We start from the raw sequence: 13,322 nt of genomic DNA, 5'->3' as shown, positions 1-13,322 counted from the left end.
GTTCCAAGGTTTAGATGAATTATTATGTTAGAAATATTTGTAAGTGTTAGCTATTATTACTAGTTCTTTCTGAGCCTTAGTATATGCTTTTGTTATAAAAGTTATTACATATACATGTTGATTTCCATGCCTTCTTTGTTAATCTGTTAGCCTGATGGTAAAATGCATTCTTTGTCTTACATATTTACCACAATGTGCTGTGCAGTGTATGTGCTTTTCAGTGTATGTAAACCTAGTAAATATAGTTGAATGAAGGTTAGAGTGAGAGCTAATATGTAGAAGACGTATTATTGGTATATAGCCTTTTAAAATAAAATCAACTTTCACTCTAGTTACAATTATTGCTATTTGACTTATTTTTTTGTTTCAGAAAAATGTTTTTCAATAGATAAATGGAATGGCTATTATAAAAGTATGTCACTTAGTATCTAGTTCTTGTTTTCATCTGTTTTTTTTTGTTTTGTTTTGTTTTGTTTTGTTTTTTCTGGTGTGGTGCTGATGGAACTAGTGCCGCAGTGTGTCTGGAGAATAAATGTGGATATCCCTGAGGAAGCTAATCAGAATCTTTCATTTGGTGCTACTGAAAGATGGTGGGAGCAGACAGATTTGACCAAACTCATAATATCAAACAATAAACTTCAGTCACTTACAGATGACCTACGACTCCTGCCTGCACTGACTGTTCTTGATGTAAGTTGAGTGACTATAAATATGGATTATTAATTGAAGAGACTCTAAAGCTAAATTTAGGCTTTGATAGCAGAAAACCTTTCATGTTGAGTTGGTAATGCAAGGACAGATAGTAAATTATTATGCTAGGCATAGCATAATGGTTAAAAGTGCAGGATTGGAGCACTAAGTTTCTAATTCTGACTTCTGCTACTCAATGGCTGTGTGACCTGGGAAGAGTTACCTCTCTGTGCCTTAGTCGCCACATCTATAAACCAAGACTGATACTACTACCTATTTAAAAATTTTGTTTGTAGAATTAAATAAGTTAATGAATACAAACAGAATCAATATTCAACAAGTGGTTATTTCTGCTCATCTTTTTTTCTTATTATTACTATTTTGCACAGGCAAAATAATGGCATGGTCATGGCTCACTGCAGCCTTGAACTTATGGGCTCTAGCAGTTCTCCTGCCTCAGTCTCCCAAGTAGCTGGGACTATAGGTGCATGCCACCACACCCGGCTATTTTTTTGTGTGTGTAGAGACGAGGGTCTCACTATGTTTCCCAGACTGGTCTTGAACTCCTGTCCTCAAACTCTCCTCCTGCCTCAGCCTCCCAAGTGCTGGGATTACAGGCATGAGCTACTGCACCTGGCATATTGTTACTATTTTTATCATCATTATTCTAGATATTAAAGCAGGTCTATATGTATATATACTACTTGCCTTCAACCTCATTGGGTTCAATTATTGAACTTAAATTTTTTGTGTTTTTATTCAGGGATTCTTTTTAGTCCTTTGTTGCCATGTCCTGTCGTAAAGGGAACCATGAGTAGTATATTTCAGAACCTGCAGGCTTCACAATCTGGTATACTTTACTTATCAACATAAAAAATCCTCCAGTTCATGTGTAGAAAAGTAGAATCTAAACAGACCAATTTTTAGGGACCTTTTTATTTTCTTAATTTGTAAAATAAATGGATTGGCTTACTCTAAGGTTCTTTCTACCTTAAAAACTATGATTCTGTGAGAACATGAGAAAAGCCCCTTTCTCTTTTCTCATACAATTTTTGTATATATTGACATAAATCATGTCATCAGAGAGCTGTTTTTAGTTTCTAACCCCCTCATCTCTTCTTTGAAATTGAAACTCTACTCAATGAGTTGAAATTTTTCTTAATATAATATTTAAAGTGGATGACTTAACACTTCATGATTTCTCTCCCCTCCCCTTCCCTTGTCTCCTCTCCTCTCTTCCATTTTTTGAGACAGGGTCTCACTCTGTAGCCCAGACTGGAGTGCAGTGGCATAATCTGGGGTCACTGCAGCCTTGACCTCCTAGGGTCAAGCGATCTTCCCACCTCAGCCTCCTGAGTAGATGGGGCTACATGTGTGCACCTCCATGCCTGACTAATGAGAATTTTTTTTTTTCGTAGAGACAAGATCTCACTAATTTGCACAGGCTAGTCTTAAACTCCTGGGTACAAGCAATTTGCCTTCTTTGGCCTCCCAAAGTGCTAGGATTACAGGTATGAGCCACTGCACCTGGCCTTACTTCGTGATTTCTGAACAGCCATTTGGTCATCTTCAAACTGTTCTACATACAGAACAAGTATGTTGAACAGTAGTTCAGTAGTTCAACTTGTTGCCTTTTAATTGGAGGAACAGGAGATTATTGACTAATTGTTTTGTACACAGGCAAAGCTTATATATTGTTAGTGATAAGACTAAAAATATTGTCTTTGTCTTTTAAAAACTTTTAGATACATGATAATCAGCTGACATCCCTTCCTTCTGCTATAAGAGAGCTAGAAAATCTTCAGAAACTTAATGTCAGGTAAAAATTAGCTTATTTACTTCTATTATTGCCGTTATAATGGTTTAAATTTAATATTGTTTAAATTTTGTCAACATTAAAAATATCTTTGAATTATCTCAGAAAGTACTTAAAGCAGAATAAGAATTTTAAGTTTTTTAAAGCTTTAATTCTTAGTTTGTATGTTTTTTTCTTTGTTTTAGCATTACTCCCATAATTTCTGATTTTGCTAATGCAAGGCTAGTTGATTTTTTTTAAATGCTTAAATTTTTTTTTTTTAATAAAACAATTCTTAGTGGTTTGTTATTGTAGTAAACCTCTTTGTTGACATCTCAACTTTTAAGTTACCTTGATATTCTAAAAAAATCTAAACAATAATGAAATGTAAAACAATTCTTTCATAAATGAAATATCTCGTAGTTTTTATTAGTAGTAGTTTTTAAACTTCTCCAAGGACTCCTGGGGTTCTACAGATATATTTTTGTAACTGTCATGGACATACTGGTACATGGGATGTTCAGTGGCAAAGGGTCTAGCTAACTCTGTTTGCTTTCTGATACATACCCAGACTTTTAAGAAATAATAACTTTGCCTTATGTTTGTTATATAGACAGGCTATGGGAAAGGAGATTTAAAGAGGTCTTATTTTGGAGTAGAAATAAATGGATTAAGAACTGAAAGCATAGTTTGAAAAACTGTGGCTTATAAAATAGGTATGGTTACAGAAGAGCTATGTAACATAATATAGTCAAGTTTGTTTTTTGGAGATAAGCTAACTGGTTTGAGGGAAAATAGTCCCTCCCAGTAACACTCCTCATTTGATGGAAAACACAAAATTACCATTGGCCAGTGAAAATATATATACATAAAAAGGTACTAATTATTTAGAACTCTATCAGAGTATCTTCCACTTACAAGTCAAAGGCATAGATGTGGCCTGTAAAGACAAGAGTGGGGATTGTTGAGAGGAAGAGAAGAAGCAGTAAGTGTTGAGTGACATGGCTTAAGTTTTAGATTGTATACTTAAGAGTGTGCAGGTATGTTCTCAGTGGAGAAGTTTAAAAAAAAAGTATGACTCTTAGGATGGAATAATTAGCTAAGAAAAGGAGATGGAGGAAATATATAGCTAAAATTACATCTCTTCCCAGTTAGATCCCTATCAAGTATGCAAAGATTTCAGCTAAGTAACCAATAACAGTAACTGACTTAACAATATTATTGGTTCTTGTTTTAGAAGACATCTTTTGACTTTTTTTGTCCCAACAAGTTTTATTTTACTGTAATTTAGGGTTATTGTAAGCACCTTATATTTCCCATTTTCCACCTGTTATTTGTAAAGTATCTGTATATGGCATGAAAATAGCATGGAATTCATAAGTGAATATTTAAGTTGTGATAAACCTGGGAACTAGTTCAGTCATCTCTTAATTATCACGGAGTGTATCATCCTCCATGATTTGGGACTTCTAAACCATTACGCTGAATATCTCTACAGAAGGGCTTAACTGAAAAGACCAAGTATGAAGAAGAGTGGAATTGCGTATTACGTTCAACTTGACATCCTAGGTCCTCAAACAGAAATAGCTATTTTTGCCTTAAAGCCGAATCTCCATATAAGATGTAACTCCATTGTGGTATATGTGTGCATATAGTTTTGTCAAAATTCTGAAAGTCAGTTATAGTATGTATTAGTCCGTTTTCATGCTGCTGATAAAGACATACCCGAGACTGGGAAGAAAAGAGATTTAATTGGACTTACAGTTCCACATGGCTGGGAATGCCTCAGAATCATGGTGGGAGGCAAAAGGCACTTCTTACATGGCAGCGGCAGGAGAAAAATGAGGAAGATGCAAAATTGGAAACCCCTGATAAAACCATCAGATCTTGTGAGACTTATTCACTACCACGAGAACAGTATGGGGGAAACCGCCCCCATGATTCATATTGTCTCCCACCGGCTCCCTCTCACAACACGTGGGAATTATGGGAGTACAATTCAAGATGAAATTTGCGTGGGAACACAATCAAAGCATATCACAGTGTAACAAATTAAGAGTCTAGTATGTCCTATCATATTGCATGTCACATCAAGAGTTGATTATAGGCATGCAATCAAAACATCACAAATTATTTACGTTTGGTTAAAAGCCTTTATTTCTTATGTTATTTTTCTTTGAAACCCCAATGTGGTTACTTTAGATTACTATTATTGTAATGAGTACATATTTTTGGATATGAATTTTGATAAGTACTTAAAATTAGTAACTATATTTGATTTTTGTGAGTCCAGTGTCATTGGTTAGCAAGAAATGTCTTTGATAAATATTTATTGTATTACCACTAAATTATTCATCATTTATTTTATCAACCAATAGCCATAACAAACTGAAAATACTCCCTGAAGAAATTACAAACCTAAGAAATCTGAAGTGCCTGTATCTCCAGCATAATGAATTAACCTGCATATCAGAGGGATTTGAACAACTTTCCAATTTAGAAGATTTAGTAAGTTGTGATTTTCCAATTTTTATATAATTCTGGGCTGGTGGGATTTTTCATCAGGCTGAGAAATTAGATATATGATTGAAACTGTGGGAACATGGAAAACTGATTTTGTGATTAGATTATCAGAAATGTGCATTTCAATTAGATAGCTAAATTTGTCATTGTAAATTTGGTTTTCCTGTATTATGAAATCAACTTTAAGTTTAAATTTAGGAAGATTTTGGGAAGGGTGCAATGAAGATTACTTTGTTATCCAGAGGCTTTACAGCGTAGCAGAATAGAGGAAAGTTGTCTTTGGCATATACCAATTCTCTTTTCTATGCCCATTTCCATTTCCTTCTTTATATAACCTGTGGCCCTTCTGCATTCCAGATGCCCAGGTAATTCACTGAAGGTCCGTCTTCTCTACTTTTCAAAATGGCCACACTTCCTGGCAAAATTTTAATTCTATTGTTTCGCTTATCTTAAACAGAGATAACCATAAAGCAATACAAATATTATTTTAGTCATATATTGTTATTATTTTATTTTGGGGGGACAGGGTCTCACTTTATCACCCAGACTGGAGTGCAGTGGCGGGATCTCGCTCACTGCAACCTCCACCTCCCAGGTTCAAGTGATTCTCCTGCCTCAGCCTCCCGAGTAGCTGAGATTACAGGCATGTACCACTACTGCCTGGCTAATTTTTGTATTTTTAGTAGAGATGGGGTTTCACCATGTTGGCCAGGCTGATCTCAAACTCCTGACCTCGAATGATCCACCCACCTCAGCCTCCCAAAGTTCCAGCATTAATCAGGCTTGAGCCACCACTGCTGGCCTAGTGGTATTATTAAGAATAATAAAAGCAATAGACATTTATCTTTGAGCATTACATATGGCAAGGTAAGCAGTTTTATCCCCTAATACAATAAGAAAGTGAAGCTGATAAAAAGGAAATTTGGAGCTGGGCGTGGTAGTTCGTGCCTGTAATTCCATCACTTTGGGAAGCCAAAGTGGATTTTTTGAGTCCAGGAGTTCGAGACCAGCCTGGAAAACATGGCAAAACCCTGTCTCTACAAAAAATACAAAAATTATCCAGGTGTGGTGGCACATGCCTATAAGTCTCAGCTACTCAGGAGGCTGAGGCAGGGAGGTTGAGGCTTTAGTGAGCCATGATTGAGCCACTGCACTCCAGCATGGGTGACAGGAGGCCCTGTCTCAAAAAAAGAGAGAGAGGAAAGAAAAAGAGAGAGAAAGGAAGAAAGAAAGAGACAGAGAAAAGGAAATTTGTCAAAAGTAACGCAACTGATAAGTAACAAAATTAGAATTTGCGTATAAGTCAATTTGACTCCAAAGTGTATCCATCTCTTTTTTTTTCCATTTTACCACCAAAGGAATAAGATTCCACTGTAGGCTATACCATCTGAAAGACTTTAGCTGTATTAAATCAAATATACTAATATATAATATCTACGGCCGGGCGCGGTGGCTCAAGCCTGTAATCCCAGCACTTTGGGAGGCCGAGGCGGGTGGATCACGAGGTCAGGAGATCAAGACTATCCTGGCTAACATGGTGAAACCCCGGATCTACTAAAAACACACACAAAAAACTAGCCGGGCGTGGTGGCGGGCGCCTGTAGTCCCAGCTACTCAGGAGGCTGAGGCAGGAGAATGGCGTGAACCCGGGAGGCGGAACTTGCAGTGAGCCGAGATTGGGCCACTGCACTCCAGCCTGGGCGACAGAGTGAGACTCCGTCTCAAAAAAAAAAAAAAAAAAAAAAAAAAAAAAAAAATAATATCTACTCCACATAGTTAATTCATATTGCATTGTTATTCTTTTCCCTTTTACATGTTTTGGAAAACTCCTGTCATTTTAGCTTGCTTTTCATTAAAGGAAGAAATTACTCCTTTTCTATTTTTGTTGTGTGTGCATCCTCCTTGATATTTCCCATCATTTTCTCTAGTGTTTAAAAGTCAAAACATATACTCTTCTCAACCATTCCTTCAATGTCTTCTTGTCTTTCCATATGATCAGATCGGAAATAAGGTTTGGAAAGTAAAAGGCGTAGGTAGATAAAATGAATGGCAAAGGAAGAAGCCATCAGATTTTCTTATAAAAATTGGTGGTAAAAGGTAGCAGTTGTTTTAAAAGAGTCCATTTGGAGTTGAGAACTGAAAGGAAAATTTAAAATAAATAAAATTTCTTCTATCCACCTTACATGTTCCCAGAGGCTCATTTGCATAATGAAAAGATGTTTCATTTCAGAATTGTGTTCTACGGACTCAGTGTCAAACCATAAATGTGAGCAACGATATATTAAAACAGATTAAACACCTATAATTTAAACTAGTAATATTACTAATATATACTAGTAATATAAGTAATAACTTATATAAAAACTGCTTAGCACAATGCAACTAATTAAATATTTGCTAAAGGAATGACTTGGCATAAATATGGATTAATTTATATACAGTGTATTTATGTTTTATATCAAGCAATTACTAACTGCAGTAATTATTTAACTTTATTAGTAATTTTATTTAGAATTTACAAGGGAGTTTATTAGAATTATTTGGGTTTTTAAAAATGCTTTGAAAATTTCTGAATTAAGTTTTTTGTTAATAATTGTCTTAGGCTTTTTATTTTGGAATAATTTTAGGTTTATAGAAAAGCAAATATAGTAAAAGAGTTCTCATATACCCTACCTCCAACTTTCTGTAATGTTAATATTTGATATAACCACAGGAACACTCAAATGTTCACATTGGTACAATACTAATTAAACTGCAGACTTTATTTAGATTTTCCCAGTTTTTCCACTAATGTCCTTGTTTTTGTTTCAGAGTCCAATGCAGGATACCACATTGCATTTAGTGTTACTAACTTTTCATATTATAAAATATTTATTTATTAGCAATCTTTTGATTCTTAGAGTTTTTAGTATTAGAATTGTAGAATATGTTGTCTGTTGTAGATGATGGTAATATATTGTTATTATAAAATAATTATAGCAGTATGTTTTTAAAAAAAGATTTGATCCAGTATTTTTACCTTTTTCTATCTTCTTGGTTTCTTCAGAGTTACAAAATGTTACTGTTAGATTAAATGAATTGTTTAGTGTTAGATTATTTAATGTTATATTAACATGAAAATCTTCAGAGAATGGTTTTCCGTTCTTTAAAGGAAAACCATTTTTTCTTATTCATTGTTGCCATTGATACTACTTAACACTTTGTTAAAGAACACTTTGTTTAAAGAACACTTTGTTTAAAGAAACATTGAGGTATAGCGATTATTTAAGCAATCTTGAGTGAATGAAGAGTAGAGGGTAGACTTCTAGTACCAGTCAGAGCTGACTTGCTGAGGTCAGCAGAAGAACCAACAGAAAATATTTTTTTTCCCTCAAAAATTTGAATGACCATTTTTTCAGCCTTATTTTTCCTTTTCTCAGGAATTTTTCTTTCTTGCAAAGATGTTTTTCATTTCACATGACAGTCTATTAATAATATGTCTAATTCTTCTTGGGCACTCCATAAATATTGGATGAATACATGAATTTTTGCATTGAAAATATGATGCATAATATGACATGACCTAGTTTTAACAGAATCTGTTATGTAAAATAGTTTTGAAGTTAGAATTCATTTATATCCTGTCTAGTACCATTGATGAACATATAGTGGGCCTGCAGATATTGAAAAAGAATCTTGAAATGAATGATGATCTGTGAAATTTTCAGTGAATGAGGGTTACAAAACTTATCACATCTTAAGTAGTCTTTTTTATGTTGTAATTCCTTCAAAAATTTGAAATCCTTTTTAGAGCATTATTTATTTATTTTTTTACTTGTTTATTCATTTATTTTGTCTTTCTCTTTTTAAAGGATCTTTCAAACAATCGTCTTACAACTGTTCCTGCTAGTTTTTCTTCTCTGTCCAGTCTGGTGAGACTCAATCTTTCTAGTAATCAACTGAAGAGTTTACCAGCAGAAATAAATAGAATGAAAAGTAAGTATTTTCTGTTTTATATAATACATAAATTTGAAGTTGATGCAACTGACATTTAGAAAGTAATTTTTAATATAGTTACAGAGAACTAAAGTAGTAGATTTTTATAGTGGTAAATGTGAACAATAGCAATGGGTCAGATTTTCTCCAGACCGTTATTATGTATCAACTGCCTAAAGAAATACTGTCATAAAGATACTTAGGCATATGAAAAAGAAGAAAATATGATTATTAGTTGTAGTAGGATTATATACCTAAGCTATACTGTCTTTCATTCATTCATTCTACATTCATAGAGAGGTTAGTCCCCTCTTACTGGTGAATCTACCTATGATATGTAGTTGTATTAAAGCTGTAGCCTCCTCATGGTCCATAAGTAATAATGTTGAGAAATAAGTCTTATTTTGTCTGAGGTCCCAGGTTGTCAATCTTTAAAAAAAAAAAAAAAAAGTCAAAATTTATTCGTTCTATTAAAGTTTGCCATCAAACCACAGTACTTGAAGTATTGTAGAACTAATATTAAGGGATTAAAAAAGTCAAGGTACATTTTAGTACCTTTTAAATTAGTATACTTCATTATAAAATTCTTAAGAGTCTAAAATCATTAGTGATTTTTTTGTTTGTTTAAAGAAACTGTTATTACCAGGCACCATGGCATGTGCCTGTAGTCCCAGTTACCCAGGTGGCTGAGGCAGGAGGATCGCTTGAGCCCAGGAAGTTCTGGGCCATAGTGCGGTTATGCCGATTGGGTGTCCACACTTAAGTTCAGCATCATTATGGTGACCTCCCGTAGTGGGGGACCACCAGGTTGCCTAAGGAGGGGTGAACCAACCCAGGTCAGAAACAGCAGGTCAAAACTCCCATCTGATCAATAGTGGGATTGCCCCTTTGAATATCCACTACACTCAAGCCTGGGCAACATGGTGAGACCTCTTCTCTCTCTCTAAAAAAGTGAAATAAAATAGATTAATTAAAAAAACTGTTATTTTGTTGTTATTTCTTGGTTGATGGTTAGTCTTTTTTTTTTTCCTGATATTTGTAAGCCTTCTTCAATTTTAAAAACCTCCCTTTTGTGGAGCAAGTCATAGAAATGATTGCCTGCATTCAGTTGCAGATAAGTTTGAGGTAAATTTCTAAAATTGTGTTGTTTTGCTTTAGATTAATAGTTATTTGTTGTTTAAAATTGGAGTTTTAAAATGAGTTAAATCTGCCCTAAATCAAATTGACATTTTAGGGGAGTCTTTACTTGGGATACCAATAGTTAAGATTTTCCTGTATTTGTCATTTTTTTCAATAAGGATATTATAAAGAGCAGTTAAATGTAAAATATATCTAGAATGAAGATATAAGCAGCATGGACTTTGCATAAATTGAGTGGAAATATCTTGAGAGGTAGGAACATACAGATAAATCAACTGAAAAATACATTTGAGTTTATAGTAATTTTTCTAATATCCAATGTTATGACCAGATGCTTTCTGTTTCTCAGCCATGACAATGATACTTTTAAGCTATTACACAGAGTACATTTAGTTGTACTTTAACAGAGTACCAGAACTTTATTTTTAAATGTATTATGAAAATGACCTGGATTATTGTTAAATTGCCCAGGCTGGGGTGCAATGACGTGATCATAGCTCAGTGCAAACCTCTATCACCCAGGCTCAAGCATTCTTCCTGCCTCAGCCTCCCAAGTAGCTGGGACTACAGGCATGTACCACCATGCCCAGCTAATTTTTCTTTTTATTTTTAGTAGGGACGAAGTTTCACTCTATGTTGCCCAGGCTGGTCTTGAACTCCAGAACTCAAGTGATCTGCCCACCTTGGCCCTCCCAAAGTGCTGGCATTACAGCACAACTGGCCTAAATAATAATTTTAATATTACTATTTCTCTTTAATTATAATTAAATGTAGAAAAATTTACATTTATTTAATTCAATGGTGTTTGAATATTCTTGATTATATGGCACAGGTTCATAAGTCCTCATAGCAATTTCTTACACATTCTTTAAAGTTGTATACGATCAGAAACTAATTTTTTTTCTCTAGTATTTTTGTTTTTCACTGAATATATATTACAGGGTTGAAGCATTTGGATTGTAATTCAAATCTCTTGGAAACTATACCTCCTGAATTGGCTGGCATGGAATCACTAGAATTGCTGTATTTGCGGAGGAATAAATTACGTTTTCTACCAGAATTTCCTTCTTGTAGTCTGTTGAAGGTACTATTTAGTTGATTATTAAATAACTATTTTTTCCAAAAGTTAATTATTAAAATGCATTTTTTAAAGGAGCTAATGTTGTTTTACATTGGGACTATGTATTAGTTATAAGTACTGTGTTTTTCCCATGTTAATACTTTTCAGAATTTGAATATGATTACTTACATCAGTAGTATTTTTAGTAATACATTTTTAAAAAGAATTTCAAAAATAGAGATTTGTCCATTTCATCTGACCAGTAGTTCATAACTGGAGAAGTAGTAGATAAAGAGGCTAAAATTGTAAGTAGGAGACCTGGAATACCAACCAGGATTATGCACCTAATTATAGTATAAAGTGCCACCTCTTACCTTTACCTAATCATAATCAAGTATGTTTGAAATGAATTACAGTCTTTTGGCTTTAAGTATGTAGAATTAATACTGTCTTCTAAATTTGCCATGGTTTGCCTTTTTTTATATATACCTTTAAGCTCTAGTGTTAAAAGAGTTTATTTTAAACAGAACGATGACATATAAAATGAACTGAAAAAGTTTTCCTTTAATTAAGAATAATTTTTCATCATCTGATAATTGTAGTTTCTGTTAATGGCAAATCAGTATATAAAATAATCACTAATGAAAATGTTAAGTAACCAACTGATTACAGTTGATCCTTGAACAATGCAAATGTTATGGGCATTGACCCCCATGGATTGAAAATCTGTGTGTAGCTTTTGACTCCCCAAAAACTAGTGGTAGTCTCCTGTTGACCAGAAGCCTTACCAATAACATAAACAATTGATTAACATATAGTTTGTATGCCATATGTATTATGTACTATGTTCTTACAATAAAGTAAGCTAGAGAAAAGAATCTTATTAAGAAAATCATAAGGAAGAGAAAATGTGTTTACTATTAATTAAATGGAAGTCAGTCATCATAAAGGTCTTCATTTTCATTGTCCTCATGTTGAGTAGGCTGAGGAGGAGGAAGAGAAGGGGTTAGTCTTGCTGTCTCAGAGATGGCAGAGGTGGAGGGAAATCCATATATAAGTGGACCTGTACAGTTCAAACCTATTGTTGTTCAAGGATCAACTGTGTTTATAGTACCATGCTGTATTGATACCACAATTTACATCATCTGCTTACAAGATGAATCCTGTGTCTAAAATGGTGAGCAACTTCAATCTATGGTATATGTCAAGCAATTCGACTTTTCTTGTAATGTCATGACTTTTCACTCCTTCTTGGGAGAACTTTCAGCATCACTAGTAGCACTTCATATTAATCCCATGATGTTATTTGAAGTGCTACTAGTGCAGTAAACACTATGAGAAACACAAGAGAAACACAAGAGAACTGCAAGAGATCATTTTTTACTGTGACACGCAATTTACTGGAGAGGTGAGCTGCTCACCTGGAAATGATTAGCTTCCTACAGGTTTTAAGTAGATGCTCACAACATAGGCTCACCACCGTACCAACAAGAAATGGCAACAAAATTATTATAATAGTACAGTATGTACTACAGTTAATTTTATCTAGTTATGGTTTTTCTTTTTTTGAGGCAGAGTCTCTGATTTATTATTGTTATTTATTTTTTTTTTTTTTGAGGCAGAGTCTTGCTCTGTCATCCAGGCTGGAGTACAGTGGTGCAATCTCAGCTCACAGCAACCTCCGCCTGACAGGTTCAAGTGATTCTCCTGCCTCAGCCTCCCAAGTAGCTGGGATTACAGGTGCCCACCACCACGCCTGGCTAATTTCTGTATTTTTAGTAGAGACAGGGTTTCACCATGTTGGCCAGGCTGGTCTCAAACTCCTGACCTCAGGTTATTAGCCTGCCTCGGCCTCCCGGAGTGCTGGGATTACAGGCGTGAGCCCACCGTGCCTGGCCTAGTTTTATGTAGTTATGACTGCATCTTCACATTTGTTTACATTTCTCTGTAAGTTGTATGTAAGTTTTGATACATTTTAACTTTTTATAATAGATTTGTATATATTTTATGGTAATCAATGATAAACTAGTATCTACATATATTAAATACATTGATGACATAGTAACTTTTTTTTTATTTTTAAAAGTGTTTTTAGGCTACACAGTTGGTTTGCAAGTTTTTTCAAATTGTCACAAATCT

At 34.3% G+C, this 13,322-nt stretch overlaps 1 protein-coding gene across 1 annotated transcript in view; it reads left to right on the top strand.

Moving 5' to 3' along the window:
- LRRC40 (leucine rich repeat containing 40) overlaps window positions 1-13,322 on the top strand; it is a 63,330-nt gene that overhangs the window by 17,665 nt on the left and 32,343 nt on the right. Inside the window, exons 2-6 of the mRNA XM_025370746.1 lie at window positions 509-690; window positions 2,436-2,509; window positions 4,864-4,993; window positions 8,860-8,983; window positions 11,065-11,207. Of these exons, the coding sequence (XP_025226531.1) occupies window positions 509-690; window positions 2,436-2,509; window positions 4,864-4,993; window positions 8,860-8,983; window positions 11,065-11,207 (653 nt within the window). The remainder of the gene's footprint in view (window positions 1-508; window positions 691-2,435; window positions 2,510-4,863; window positions 4,994-8,859; window positions 8,984-11,064; window positions 11,208-13,322) is intronic.

The sequence above is a fragment of the Theropithecus gelada genome, chromosome 1 (assembly GCF_003255815.1).
Source record: "Theropithecus gelada isolate Dixy chromosome 1, Tgel_1.0, whole genome shotgun sequence".
In the NCBI taxonomy this organism is placed as follows: domain Eukaryota; kingdom Metazoa; phylum Chordata; class Mammalia; order Primates; family Cercopithecidae; genus Theropithecus; species Theropithecus gelada.
This window is presented reverse-complemented; position numbering and strand designations above follow the sequence as displayed.